Here is a 15,756-nt window from a genome sequence, read left to right on the forward strand (position 1 = left end):
CGTCCAGAGTGGCTGGGGAAACCCAGCTAGATGGGTGGGGTATAAATAAATTATTATTATTATTGTTGTTGTTGTTATTACAAGATCTTCTCCATGGCAAGCGCAGGAAAATGTCCTTCTGAAGTGCTTTCCTTTTGACCCCAGGGAAAATTGTTGTACAGAAACATGAATATAAGGCAAAATTATATATCTGTGGAGAAAATGAACTAAAAGCATTAATAAGGACTTTGACTTCTTCTTCTTCTTCTTCTTCTTCTTCTTCTTCTTCTTCTTCTTCTTCTTCTTCTTCTTCTTCTTCTTCTTCTCCTCCTCCTCCTCCTCCTCCTCCTTCTTCTTCTTCTGGTGTCAAAATGTGGAAAACAGAACCAAAGAGTGTGAAAAGGTGTAACAGAGAGAAGCTGTTACTTAGCATTACTCCCCGAATACTGAGATCATGATTTGCTGTGAAATCCAAGTCTTGGATTAATAAAATTGAAACTAGAAAGCTAACAGATATTGTCAAGATGCAAAAAGGATCCAAAGCGGGCAGAGTGGGATTCCTTGAAAACTGGAATTTATTATGTAAACTTCATTTGGAATGTCATAAATTCAAATTCAACCTTAGAAGAGCACTGCTGAAATTACAGCTATGAAGAAAATCCTTAATTAAATAATCATTTCATCTTGGATTAGTGGGTGAGTTTTCGGCTTGCGTTTTCTCAAAATAATAATAAAAAAAAATACAGTCATACCTTGGAAATCCACACTTCTTCAGATTCTTCATGCACACAAAAGCTCATACCAATAACAAACTCAGTTGGTCTCTAAGGTGCTACTGGAAGGAATTTTTTTATTTTGTTTCGACTATGGCAGACCAACACGGCTATGTACCTGTAACTAAGACTGACTAGATTGTGTTTCCAGTATTTTGCTTTGAAATGTGATGCAGGCGTTTTGTGGTGTCTGCTGTTCTGGCTTCAACCTCCAGGGGACAATGTTGGGCCACCTACCCGTTTTTTAAAAAAAATAGTGAATTATATTACGAAATGGAAAATTGTTACAAAAACTGAACTGTTGGGGTGAAGCGAAGCGTCAGAATGCTTTTTCTTATGCCTGACGACTCGCTTAGGAGACACTTGCATCAGGAGCAGTGCTGATGAGCCACTCCCCCCCCCTGTAATCACAGTTTGCAATGGAGAGAAGTTTCCATTGCAACCTGGACAAAGCTTCAGGAGCTGATTTTATTTCTTAATTCCCACCTTTGTTGTGAGTCCCTGAATCTGAGAAAGGAGGGTGGTGGGTTGGCTTCTTTGAACAAGGAGTGCTTAAATACGCTTGCATATTATTATTATTAAAGGTAAAGGGACCCCTGACCATTAGGTTCAGTCGTGACCGACTCTGGGGTTGCAGCGCTCATCTTGCTTTATTGGCTGAGGGAACCAGCGTACAGCTTCCGGGTCATGTGGCCAGCATGACTAAGCCGCTTCTGGTGAACCAGAGCAGCGCACGGAAACGCCGTTTACCTTCCCGCCGGAAGCACTTTGACATGCTTTCGAACTGCTAGGTTGGCAGGAGCAGGGACCGAGCAACGGGAGCTCACCCTGTCACGGGGATTTGAACTGCCAACCTTCTGATCAGCAAGTCCCAGGCTCTGTGGTTTAACCACCTGCGTCCCTATTATTATTATTATAATTAAGCATCATCAACATTCAGGGATATGTTCAAGCCAGGCAGAATCATTGGGGGCCACAGCACCATGAAAGTGAGGCATGTGGCCTGAAGAGGGCATGTTCTGAGCACGTCCTGAGAGCCACAAAAGGAAATATCTGAAGGAGCTTCTCCACCTTCCATTGCTCAGCCCGGACACTGAGGTCTTCCTCCGAGGGTCTTCTGCTGGTTCCCTCACTGAGAGAAGTGAGGTTACAGGGAACCAGGCAGAGGGCCTTCTTGACAGTAGAATGCCCTCCCATCAGATGTCAAAGGGATAAAGAACTACACAACTATCAGAAGACTTCTGAAGGCAGCCCTGCAATGTAAAATTTATGTTTGACAATTTCATATGTCATTATGTAAACTGTTAGCAGCCCAGACTGGCTGGGGCAGCCCAGCCAGATGGGTGGGTAATTAATAATAATAATAATAATAATAATAATAATAATAATAATAATAATAATAATAATTTTGGGAGGCCATATTCAGCCCCTGTTTCTACAGCTCCCCAATCATGACCTAAAAAATACATAGAAGCTTCAATCTTCTGTGAAAACACCCCCTTCATGCAAAATCTGTTCTGTGGTCATCTGCTAGTTGTTCCCTGTATTTCCTCATATTCTTTCTAGCAAGGCCAACGGGTGTCGAGGTATTTGCATAATTGCTCGTGCCTCATTTCCCAGGTGATTTAAGAGGGTGGTAGGGAGATGCCACAGGATTAGAGATCTGTTTGTGTGATCCACCCTCCTTTTGACATTCACCATGGCCTGGATCCTTGTTCTCGTCACATGTCTCACTTACTGTTCAGGTATGTTTGTGGAGACCTAATGGATTATTTGACTTGACTTCTGTTACTTTTCACAAGAAGATAATAATTTGCTGAAATCTGAGGGCACAGAAAATGATGCATGTACCAGCAAGAAAGGTATAGTCTTTCCTAATATTTGAGAACACTAGAAATGATTCATGTGCTTTTATTTGATTTTTCTTTTTGCAAAGGTGTCACATTGCAGACAACATTGATCCAGCCTGCCTCTGAGTCTGTACTCCTGGGTCAAACTATCAAACTCTCCTGCTCTAGAAGTAGTGGCAGCTTGTATGCTTATAGCTGGCATCAACAGAAAAGTGGACAGGCTCCCCGTTTTGTATTCTATGCTACCAGCACCCGGGGAGATGGGATCCCTGATCGGTTCACTCCCTCTGTCTCTGGGAACACTTACTATTTAACCATCTCCAATGTCCAGGCTGAAGATGAGGCGGATTATTACTGTGCTGACTTTGTGACAGGCAGTAATGTGTTCCACGGTGGCACAATCTGATGGGGAACTGATACTAAAACCTCTCTCTCACACTTCCCCTAGAGTTTGCAAACAAGGATCGCTCAGGAGCTGACTTATACCAAAGAAGAATGGCAGATCAAGTTGATGGATTATGCTGAAATGGCTAAAATCACCGGAAGAATCAGAAATCAGGAAGGCCAAGAACAGGGGGAAAGGGCCCACAAACCGCCTCACTCATCCCTCCTGTGAGAACACTGTTTATTTGCAATTTCCAACCTCCTGGCTATATTGCACTATCCTCAGGGGTGCCGACCTGAATAAAATATTCAGCTGTTCACAATTATTTCCCACATATTCAACAAACTTTTTCCAATCTTCTCTAAATGTATGTTCTTCTTGTTCTCCTAAGTCTGCAAGTTGTGCATACAGTGGTACCTCAGGTTACATACGCTTCAGGTTACAGACTCCGCTAACCCAGAAATAGTACTTCAGGTTAAGAACTTTGCTTCAGGATGAGAACAGAAATCGTGCTCCAGCGGCACAGCAGCAGCAGGAGGCCCCATTAGCTAAAGTGGTGCTTCACGTTAAGAACAGTTTCAGGTTAAGAACGGACAAGTAGTACCATATATAAATAACCTTTTTTGGCACCTGGGAATTTCGGTCTGAATTATCCCCAACAGATAATTCTCTGGACTCTGGTTTGGGGGTGGGGTGGAGGAAAAGTACTTCCACATTCATTATGGATCTTTCCCCGATACTCTTTTACAAGTCCACCACATGTGAAAGAACATTCCCTCCGCAAATACGTGTCTGAGTTTAGGTGCAGAAGCTGGTGTTAGTACTGCTTTTGCTTTTTTATAGTATAACTGTGGGATTTTCTGTGGAGTGTGCCCCCTAAATCCACCCAGAAGTGAAGCTGGCATTGAGGACATATGAGTCAATTATGGTTGGGAGGTAGGCTAACCCAAAGAAACACACAAAAAAACCCTTCTTGCTCCTGTTGCAATTCCAGACAACACTTCCTATGCCCCACAAATATCCCAGAGATGCATTTTAAATAAAAGGACACATTCTACTCATGTAAAAACACACTGATTCCTGGACTGTCCATGGGCCGGATTGAGAAGGCGAATGGGCCGGATCTGGCCCCAGGGCCTTAGTTTGCCTACCCATGGTCTAGAGGAAGTAGACCACGGGTAGAGAATCTTCCTTAGCCACATTCTCTTGTGGGCAACGTCGCAGGACCATGTGCCTGTAGTGAGCCTGCCAGAGCAAAAGGAGGCGGTTATGGCTTGTAACTCTGTTCAACAGGCCACATGGCACCCATGGAAACCCCAGGGCTTTTTCTTCACTCCATCCTCCACAGTGGCGTAGCGTGGGTTGTCAACACCCGGGGCAAGGCAAGTAATTTGCGCCCCCTAACCCAGGGCAAGGCAAGTAATTTGCGCCCCCCGCTGCACTGTCCCTCCCCCAGATAGTCCCTCGCTCTCTCTCTGCACCGCACCGCACGCCTGCCCCCCCCCTCCACAGTGGGCGGTGACCCGGAGGCTCGGATCGGATTCGCACAGCCAGCACTGCAGTGAGAGAGAGTGAGTGAGCCAGGTATTGGCAGAGAGCTGCGAGTGCGAGTGCCCCCCCCCGATGTTGCGCCCGGTGCGGCCGGCGCCCCCTGCACCCCCCACGCTACACCACAGATCCTCCAGCCAGGGAAGCAAGAGGTGTTATCATCCCCAATGGGAGAATTGTGTGTGTGTGTGTGTGTAATGATTTCAATTAAAAGAAATAAAGTGATACAGGAAAGAAAGAAGGGGAGGGGGAGGGGGGGAAAGAACAGATATACTTATAAAAGAGAATATATATATACAGTGGTGCCTCACAAGATGAAATTAATTCGTTCCACGAGTCTCTTCGTCTTGTGGTTTTTTTTGTCTTGCGAAGCAACCCTATTAGCGGCTTAGCGGATTAGTGCTATTAGCGATTTAGCAGCTATTAGCGGCTATTAAAGGCTTAAGGGATTAGCGGATTAGCTGCTAAAAGGCTATTAGCGGTTTAGCGGCTTAGAAAAAGGGGGTGGGGAGTGAAAAAAAATCTCAAGACTCGCCAGACATTTTCGTCTTGCGAAGCAAGGCCATAGGGAAATTCGTCCTGCGAAGCGCATCGAAAAACGGAAAACCCTTTCGTCTAGTGGGTTTTCCGTCTTGCGAGGCATTCGTCTTGCGGGGTACCACTGTGTATATATATATATATATATATATATATATATATATATATATATATGCAAAAATGCAATATACGATATTCCCATACATTCTTACATAAATTGGAGTATTTATTTAAATGTTAATAGCCTACTAAACATTTCAGGGTAGTATAGTATTGTGTGTGCGCACACACAAATCAACAACAACCAGAAACAGTATCCATACCTATCTCCAAAAACGTTGGCTATTCTTCTACAGTTCTCCATGACATATTGTTGTGGCAGGGATTCTCAACTCTGACAAATATGAAATTACATAAAAGATAAAGGCTTCTTTATGTTCATGAGGAGGTGAGAGTCTGTTTGTCTCAAAGTAGACCTAATATAAATGAGATCACCCAGCAAATGGAAGCTCACACAATATACAAACTTAAGATACATATATAAGAAGCTCATTTATATTTTGGGGATGATTCATGTTCTTATGTAGCTGCACTGTCTTATGTTTCCTGAATGTCCCGTGATCATTTGATAATGTAGTTGTGCTCTTTGTTATAAACCAAGCACCGCTAAGACATGTTTCTTTTTTGTTTCCAATGTATTTCTTTTCAATAAAAAAATTCAGGGTTCCGTGAGCAATTTTTTATTCTCATGTGTATTTATCAAGGACCAAAAAAATTAAAAATAAAATTGACTTCCATGATATTTGAAAATACAAACAACGATTCATGGGCTTCTCTTTTTCTTCCTTCTTGCAAAGGTGTCCTTTCACAGCAAACATTGACTCAGACTGGCTCACAATCTGCATCCTTGGGGCAAAGCCTTAGACTCTCCTGCTCAAAAAGTAGCAGTAGAAACTGGGGCTACATTGGCTGGTATCAACAGAAACCTGGGCAGGCTCCTCGCTTTGTGTTCTTTCATACCAGCGACAGGGGAGAAGGGATTCCAGATCGATTCACTGGTTCTGTCTCTGGGAACACTGGCTATTTAACCGTCACAGATATCCAGGCTGAAAACGAGGCTGTTTATTACTGTGGTGCCGGGAAGAGCACTGGGAGCTGGAAGTACCACAGTCTGATGGAGAACTGAGACAAAAACCTTTGCACTTCTTCCCTAGAGTGGAGAAGGAGCCATCATTGTAGAGCAGCTCAATTTCCTTTGTGCCCTCAGATCCTTTGAAATGGAGTGGGAAAGGACACACCATCATGGCAATGAAAAAAATATCTTTCTGGAATATTTGAGGGGGTAGCCCCCACCGAGTTAATGGGCATTGCTATTCATATCGTCTTGTGATCAATTATGTGGGTCAGCTTACCTGCCCCCCCCCATTCTATTCATGCTAGCTCCTCTGTGCTGTATGGCTTTATGTATGATTGTTCCAAACCACTCCCATATTTTGTTATGAATATATATATTTAAAAATAATTAAAGTATCAAGTAAATAAAACGCTAGGGCCAGCCAGGAGTCCCACACAATCTACATACAGTGGTACCTTGGTTCTCAAACTTAATGAGTTCTGGGAGTCCGTTTGACTCCCGAAACCTTCAAAATCCAAGGCACGGCTTCTGATTGGCTGTAGGAGCTTCCTGCACTCAAGCAAAAGTCGTGTTGGATGTTTGGCTTCTGAAAAATGTTCTCAAACTGGAACACTTACTTCCAGGTTTGCAGCATTCGGGAGCTGATTTGTTTGGGAGCCAAGCTGTTTGAGTATCATGGTACCATTGTACTACAGTTGCAAGTGGAATTTCCTGAAAAATCTCAGTGTTGTGTTTATCTGCAGAGATGGTTTTCTAATAGCCATTGTACGATTTCATCTGAACATGAAATGACATCCACCCCACCCCCAATTTTGCTAAAAAATATTATTATATACATTGTTATATGTGTAATACAGTGGTTGAGGAGATTTCACCCCTCCCATACCCAAGAATCTCCTGAGCAGTCTGCTGATTCTGCAGAGAGGAGGAGGCGTGTTCTGATATCTACATATTCTGCTCCAGCACCACAGTGAGTGAGAGAGTCGGTCAGTGAGAGAGTCAGTGAGTGAGTCAGTTAGGGAGAGAAAAGACTGAGTGTTATCTCTGTGTAGATAAGGTTGCTGCAGAAAGCAGCTATAACACTCAGTGCAGTCCAGCATCTCCATTTGTATATAGTTTGTATAGTACAGTAGCTGTTAGTGAATAAAAGAAGATATTCTTCAGCGCTGTCGTCCAAGTGATTTATGCTCTGCTGTACTCTGCTGTACAACGACTGTCTTCTTGTTGGAATGATTTGCGGTGCTCACAGCTCTGAGTCCACAGCACTTAGACCTGTTCCTGTGAGGAAGGTGGTCTTCTGGAAGTGCTACCCAGCTCGCCTAGCCCAGTCGGGGCTGAAGTGCATGAGTCCAGTTGGTGACACTGGCTCAAGGGCGATGCTGACAGTGGTGCCTCACAAGACGAAATTAATTCGTTCTGCGAGTCTCTTCGTCTAGCGGTTTTTTCGTCTTGCGAAGCAACCCTATTAGCGGATTAGCGCTATTAGCGGTTTAGCGGCAATTAGCGGCTATTAAAGTCTTAAGGGATTAGCTGCTAAAAGGCTATTAGCGGTTTAGCGGCTAAGAAAGAGGGGGTGGGGCGCGGAAAAAAACTCTCAAGACTCGTAAGACATTTTCGTCTTGCGAAGCAAGCCCATAGGGAAATTCGTCCTGCGAAGCGCATTGAAAAACGGAAAACCCTTTCGTCTAGCGGGTTTTCCGTCTTGCGAGGCATTCGTCTTGCGGGGTACCACTGTATAATACAAAATATATATTCCAGGTTTTCAAAAGTAATTAGCATCTAAACAGATATATGTGATACTGCATAGCTTTATCAAAACGAGTATGAACTATGTAGAAGAATAATAAGATTCACACATTTACAATATACATGTCCGTGTTCACTGCCAATACAGCCATACCTCGGGTTACAGATGATCTATGTAAACTAGATGTAAACTATGATCCTTCCACAACAATACAAAGCAGGACCTCCAGTGAATGTTGTTTTCAAGCACAACTTCACACAACCAAAGTTGAACACACCCCTTCTCCCTGGTGGGGGAATAAAGGGGAATGTGAATGCATAAGATTTAGATTGTGATTTGAGTTATTTGCTTTGAAATGTGATGCAGGTGTTTTGGGGTGTCTGCTGTTCTGGCTTTAACCTCCAGGGGACAATGGTGGGCCACCTACCCGTTTTTTAAAATAATAGTGAATTATATTACAAAACAGAAAATTGTTACAAAAACTGAACTATTGGGGTGAAGCGAAGCGTCAGAATGTTTTTTCTTACGCCTGACGACTCGCTTGAGGAGACATTTGCATGAGGAGCAGTGCTGATGAGCCACTCCGCCCCCCCCCCCCCGCCCTTGTAATCACAGTTTGCAATGGAGAGAAGTTTTCTCTTTGCTTGTTTTCTATTTGGGGGCTAACAAAACATGGGCTGCAGTAGTGGCATACATAAATCACCTTTTTTGACACCTTGGGGGGGTTGGGGGGGAGGAGTACTTTGAAACATTTTTTTTCAATTCATTTGGGATCATTTCCCAATACTCTCTTTCCCTTTTACAAGTCCACCACATATGAAGGAACTTTCCCCCCACCTCTTTGCATCTCCATGCCCAGGCCTTTCTAGATGACCCTTCAAGATAGCCACAGAACATGCCCATCTTAAGACACACCCCTCCCCCCAGGCGGCATACCTCACCCCCTCTGCTATGTGGCCTCCTCGCATGTTTCTGGCCATCTGGATTGTGTCCTTGAATTCTGGCAACACTTCTAGATTGTCTGAATTGATAAGAAAGGGGAGTGGGAGCATAGAAACCAGCCTGTACTACAAAGGTAACATCACTAGATGTTGCTCCACCCACTTTCACCTCAGCCCCCCCTCCCTCATTATCCAGAACATGATCCAGATGGGCTTGTAGTCCTCTATCTGAACAATGTCCCCCACCCAGAGTTCTGAAAAATTTCAGCTGTGGACTTAATGAACTAAATGGGATGGGAGGGTCTTTATATGGCAGTGGGTGTTGCTCCACTTCATAACTGGTGCATTTAGGGAACCTCCTGCTCATTCTACTGTGATGAACCCTGGGCATCATCTGCCCTTAAGTCATGTACGGTTGTACCTCGGAAGTCAAACAGAATCCGTTCTGGAAGTCCGTTGACTTCCAAAATGTTTGACTTCCAAAGCACAGCTTCTGATTGGCTGCAGGAAGCTCCTGCAGCCAACTGGAAGCCGTGGTAACCCCATCAAACATTTGGCTTCCTAAAGAACGTTCGAAAACAGGAACACTCACTTCCGGTTTTCAGTCCTTCGGGAACCAGAACATTCGACTCCCAAGATGTTTGGGAGCTGGGGTATGACTGTACTTGGTAACACTATGGCCCCCTAATTTTTATCTTGGCCAGAGTGAGGCCTGCCCTCAACATCATCATGCAAATTTCTCCTTTGATCATTGGCTTTTCACGGAGAGAAGCAAGTAGATAAAGACACTCTTGCAGAACCAATGAGCATGCAACCAATCTGCGTGAAGGAGACATTTGGCATTTCCGGGGGATTTCAGAGAGGGGGAAGAAGATCCCATCTAGATCTTTAGTCAGACTCTAAAAGAGTCCTTACCATGGCCTGGTACCTGCTTTTACTGTCACTTCTCAGCTACTGCTCAGGTAAGAGCGTGGAAGACGCACATCATGTAGGGCAACATCGAAACTTGATCTGCCAGAGGGAGATCAAGCTTCTGTGGTATTTGAATGCCAAAGTCATGGTTCCTTTCTCTCTTTTTTTATGAAAGGTGTCACTTCACAACCCAGTTTGACTCAGCCTGCCTCCCTGTCGGTGTCTCTGGGCCAAACTGCTACACTCTCCTGCTCTAGAAATGGGGGTATTCTCTGGAGTGATATTCACTGGTATCAACAGAAACCTGGACAGCCTCCACGTTTTCTGTGGTATGGATCCAGCACCCAGGGAGAAGGGGTCCCAGCTCGCTTCACCGGTTCTGACTCTGGCTCATTAACTATCTCTAACATCGAGGCTGCAGATGAAGCAGTTTATTTTTGTTGTGACGTCGAGCTTGGCAGTTTCACGTTCCACAGTGAAATAATCTGATGGGGAACTGAGACAAAAACCTTCTCTCTCCTTTCTTATGAGTGCAGAATCCTGAATCATTCAAGAGCATAGCTGCACGTGAATGACGTTTGTTAGTTTTCGACAAGAACGTGCATTAAAAGTTATCAAGTTATTTAGACTAAAGAATCCTATTGTTGATATGACCTTGCATTAAATACCTGACACATGTCCCAATAAACAATGCTCTTCATGTTTTCACCGGCCTTGTTGGCAATAAAGCCACTTCCGACTTAGAAGGGCCAAAGCTCAGGGGAGAACACCTGTTTTGCATGAAGAACGTCCTGGGTCCGATTTTTTATCGTGTTTTTAATATTCCGTTGGGAGCCGTCCAGAGTGGCTGGGGAAACCCAGCTAGATGGGTGGGGTATAAATAAATTATTATTGTTGTTGTTGTTATTACAAGATCTTCTCCATGGCAAGCGCAGGAAAATGTCCTTCTGAAGTGCTTTCCTTTTGACCCCAGGGGAAATTGTTGTACAGAAACATGAATATAAGGCAAAATTATATATCTGTGGAGAAAATGAACTAAAAGCATTAATAAGGACTTTGACTTCTTCTTCTTCTTCTTCTTCTTCTTCTTCTTCTTCTTCTTCTTCTTCTTCTTCTTCTCCTCCTCCTCCTCCTCCTCCTCCTCCTCCTCCTCCTCCTCCTCCTTCTTCTTCTGGTGTCAAAATGTGGAAAACTGAACCAAAGAGTGGGAGAAGGTGTAACAGAGAGAAGCTGTGATTTAGCATTACTCCCTGAATACTGAGATCATGATTTGCTGTGAAATCCAAGTCTTGGATTAATAAAATTGAAACCAGAAAGCTAACAGATATTGGCAAGATGCAAAAAGGATCCAAAGCGGGCAGAGTGGGATTCCTTGAAAAGTGGAATTTATTATGTAAACTTCATTTGGAATGTCATAAATTCAAATTCAACCTTAGAAGAGCACTGCTGAAATTACAGCTATGAAGAAAATCCTTAATTAAATAATCATTTCATCTTGGATTAGTGGGTGAGTTTTCAGCTTGCGTTTTCTCAAAATAATAATAATAAAAAATACAGTCATACCTTGGAAATCCACACTTCTTCAGATTCTTCATGCACATGAAAGCTCATACCAATAACAAACTCAGTTGGTCTCTAAGGTGCTACTGGAAGGAATTTTTTTATTTTGTTTCGACTATGGCAGACCAACACGGCTATGTACCCGTAACTAAGATTGACTATGTTGTGATTTCAGTATTTTGCTTTGAAATGTGATGCAGGCGTTTTGTGGTGTCTGCTGTTCTGCCTTTAACCTCCAGGGGACAATGTTGGGCCACCTACCTGTTTTATAAAATAATAGTGAATTATATTACGAAACGGAAAATTGTTACAAAAACTGAACTGTTGGGGTGAAGCGAAGCGTCAGAATGTTTTTTCTTATGCCTGACGACTCACTTAGGAGACATTTGCATGAGGAGCAGTGCTGATGAGCAACTCCCCCCCTCCCCCGTAATCACAGTTTGCAATGGAGAGAAGTTTCCATTGCAACCTGGACAAAGCTTCAGAGTTCAGGAGCTGATTTTATTTCTTAATTCCCACCTTTGTTGTGAGTCCCTGAATCTGAGAAAGGAGGGTGGTGGGTTGGCTTCTTTCAACAAGGAGTGCTTAAATACATTTGCATATTATTATTATTAAAGCTAAAGGGACCCCTGACCGTTAGGTTCAGTCGTGACCGACTCTGGGGTTGCAATGTTCATCTTGCTTTATTGGCCGATAGAACCAGCGTACAGCTTCCAGGTCATGTGGCCATCATGACTAAGCCGCTTCTGGCGAACCAGAGCAGCGCACGGAAACGCTGTTTACCTTCCCGCCGGAAGCACTTTGACATGCTTTCGAACTGCTAGGTTGGCAGGAGCAGGGACCAAGCAACGGGAGCTCACCCTGTCACGGGGATTTGAACTGCCAACCTTCTGATCAGCAAGTCCTAGGCTCTGTGGTTTAACCCACAGAGCCACCTGTGTCCCAATTGTTATTATTATAATTAAGCATCATCAACATTCAGGGATATGTTCAAGCCAGGCAAAATCATTGGGGGCAACAGCACCATGAAAGTGAGGCATGTGGCCTGAAGAGGACATGTTCTGAGCACGTCCTGAGAGCCAGAAAAGGAAATATCTGAAGGAGCTTCTCCACCTTCCATTGCTCAGCTCGTACACAGAGGTCTTCCTCCGAGGCTCTTCTGGCGGTTCCCTCACCGCGAGAAGTGAGGTTACAGAGAACCAGGCAGAGGGCCTTCTTGACAGTGGCACCCTGCCTCTGGAATGCCCTCCCATCAGATGTCAAAGGGATAAAGAACTACACAACTATCAGAAGACATCTGAAGGCAGCCCTGCAATGGAAAATTGATGTTTGACATTTTATTATGTCTTTATGTAAACTGTTAACCGCCCAGAGTGGCTGGGGCAGCCCAGCCAGATGGGCGGGTAATAATAATAATAATAATAATAATAATAATAATAATAATAATGATTTTGGGAGGCCATATTCAGCCCCTGTTTCTACAGCTCCCCAATCATGACCTAAGCAATACATAGAAGCTTCAATCTTATGTGAAAACACCCCCTTCATGCAAAATCTGTTCTGTGGTCATCTTCTGGTTGTTCCCTGTATTTCCTCATATTCTTTCTAGCAAGGCCAACGGGGGTCGAGGTATTTGCATAATTGCTCGTGCCTCATTTCCCAGGTGATTTAAGAGGGTGGTAGGGAGGTGCCACAGGATTAGAGATCTGTTTGTGGGATCTGCCCTCCTTTTGACATTCACCATGGCCTGGATCCTTGTTCTCGTCACATGTCTCACTTACTGTTCAGGTATGTTTGTGGAGACCTAACGTATTATTTGACTTGACTTCTGTTACTTTTCATGAGAAGATAATAATTTTCTGAAATCTGAGGGCACAGAAAATGATCCATGTACCAGCAAGAAAGCTATTTGTCTTCTACAATAGTCTTTCCTAATATCTGAGAACACTGGAAATGATTTTTGTGCTTTTATTTGATTTTTCTTTCTGCAAAGGTGTCACATCGCAGACAACATTGATCCAGCCTGCCTCTGAGTCTGTGCTCCTGGGTCAAACTATCAAACTCTCCTGCTCTAGAAGTAGTGGCAGCTTGTTTCTTTATAGCTGGCATCAACAGAAAAGTGGACAGGCTCCTCGTTTTGTGTTCTATGCTACCAGCACCCGGGGAGATGGGATCCCTGATCGGTTCACTCCCTCTGTCTCTGGGAACACTTACTATTTAACCATCTCCAATGTCCAGGCTGAAGATGAGGCGGTTTATTACTGTGCTGACTTTGTGACAGGCAGTAATGTGTTCCACGGTGGTACAATTTGATGGGGAACTGATACAAAAACCTCTCTCACACACTTCCCCTAGAGTTTGCAACCAAGGATCGCTCAGGAGCTGACTTATACCAGAGAAGAATGGCAGATCAAGTTGATGGATTATGCTGAAATGGCTAAAATCACCAGAAGAATCAGAAATCAGGAAGGCCAAGAACAGGGGGAAAGGGACCGCAAACCGCCTCACTCATCCTTCCTGTGAGAACACTGTTTATTTGCAACTTCCAACCTCCTGGCTATATTGCATTCTCCTCAGGGGTGCCAACCTGAATAAAATATTCAGCTGTTCACAATTATTTCCCACATATTCAACAAACTTTTTCCAATCTTCTCTAAATGTATGTTCTTCTTGTTCTTCTAAGTCTGCAATTTGTGCATACAGTGGTACCTCATGTTACACACACTTCAGGTTACATACACTTCAGGTTACAGACTCCGCTAACCCAGAAATCGTACTTCAGGTTAAGAACTTTGCTTCAGGATGAGAACAGAAATCGTGCTCCAGCGGCACGGCAGCAGCAGGAGGCCCCATTAGCTAAAGTGGTGCTTCACGTTAAGAACAGTTTCAGGTTAAGAACGGACCTCTGGAACAAATTAAGTATTTAACCCGAGGTACCACTGTATTCTGTCAGCTTAAGTTGCCATTTTCTTTGGTTGGGACCTCACTTGTTTTTCCATTTTGGGGTCACAGTAGTAGCATATATAAATAACCTTTTTTGGCACCTGGGAATTTCGGTCTGAATTATCCCCAACAGATAATTCTCTGGACTCTGGTTTGGGGGTGGGGTGGAGGAAAGTACTTTTCCTCCACATTCATTATGGATCTTTTCCCAATACTCTTTTACAAGTCCACCACATGTGAAAGAACATTCCCTCCGCAAATACGTGTCTGAGTTTAGGTGCAGAAGCTGGTGTTAGTGCTGCTTTTGCTTTTTTATAGGATAACTGTGGGTTTTTCTGTGGAGTGTGCCCCCTAAATCCACCCAGAAGTGAAGGTGGCATTGAGGACATATGAGTCCATTATGGTTGGGAGGCAGGCTAACCCAAAAAAACAAACAAACAAAAAACCTTCTTGCTCCTGTTGCAATTCCAGACAACACTTCTGACCCAGTTTGAGGATCAGGAAACTTTTTCAGCAGGGGGCCGGTCCACTGTCCCTCAGACCTTGTGGGGGGCCAGACTATATTTTGGAAAGAAAAAAAAATGAACGAATTCCTATGCCCCACAAATATCCCAGAGATGCATTTTAAATAAAAGGACACATTCTACTCATGTAAAAACACACTGATTCCTGGACTGTCCATGGGCTGGATTGAGAAGGCGATTGGGCCGGATCCGGCCCCAGGGCCTTAGTTTGCCTACCCATGGTCTAGAGGAAGTAGACCACGGGTAGAGAATCTTCCTTAGCCCAAGGGCCACATTCTCTTGTGGGCAACGTCACAGGACCATGTGCCTGTAGTGAGCCCGCCAGAGCAAAAGGAGAAAGTTATGACTCGTAACTCTGTTCAACAGGCCACATGGCACCCATGGAAACCCCAGGGCTTTTTCTTCACTCCATCCTCCAGCCAAGGAAGCAAGAGGCATTATCATCCCCAATGGGAGAAGTGTGTGTGTGTGTGTGTGTGTGTGTGTGTAATGATTTCAATTAAAAGAAATAAAGTGATACAGGAAAGAAAGAAGGGGAGGGGGAGGGAAAAAAAGAACAGATATACTTATAAAAGAGAATATATATATATATAAAAAAGGTAAAGGTACCCCTGCCCGTACGGGCCAGTCTTGACAGACTCTAGGGTTGTGCGCCCATCTCACTCAAGAGGCCGAGGGCCAGCGCTGTCCGAAGATACTTCCGGGTCACGTGGCCAGCGTGACATTGCTGCTCTCGCGAGCCAGAGCCGCACACGGAAACGCCGTTTACCTTCCCGCTAGTAAGCGGTCCCTATTTATCTACTTGCACCCAGGGGTGCTTTCGAACTGCTAGGTTGGCAGGCGCTGGGACCGAACAACGGGAGCGCACCCCGCCACGGGGATTCGAACTGCCGAGCTTTCGATCGGCAAGCCCTAGGCCCTG

General features: G+C 44.3%; 1 protein-coding gene across 4 annotated transcripts in view; it reads left to right on the plus strand.

The window, feature by feature from the left end:
* The first annotated feature begins 2,413 nt into the window (after positions 1-2,413).
* Positions 2,414-15,756, plus strand: part of LOC310666695 (immunoglobulin lambda-1 light chain-like) — a 105,732-nt gene continuing 92,389 nt past the window's right edge. Inside the window, exons 1-2 of one of the 4 annotated variants that reach the window (XM_083417954.1) lie at positions 2,414-2,497; positions 13,361-13,658. In XM_083417954.1, coding sequence (XP_083274080.1) covers positions 2,452-2,497; positions 13,361-13,658 — 344 coding nt within the window. In that variant the 5' untranslated portion in view covers positions 2,414-2,451. Of the gene's footprint in view, positions 2,498-13,093; positions 13,156-13,360; positions 13,659-15,756 lie in introns of those variants that run through there. The other 3 variants (XM_083417956.1, XM_083417953.1, XM_083417957.1) reach the window with 3 other exon arrangements.

Source organism: Podarcis tiliguerta, assembly GCF_965153285.1.
Source record: "Podarcis tiliguerta genome assembly, chromosome: 16".
Taxonomy (NCBI): Eukaryota; Metazoa; Chordata; class Lepidosauria; order Squamata; family Lacertidae; genus Podarcis; species Podarcis tiliguerta.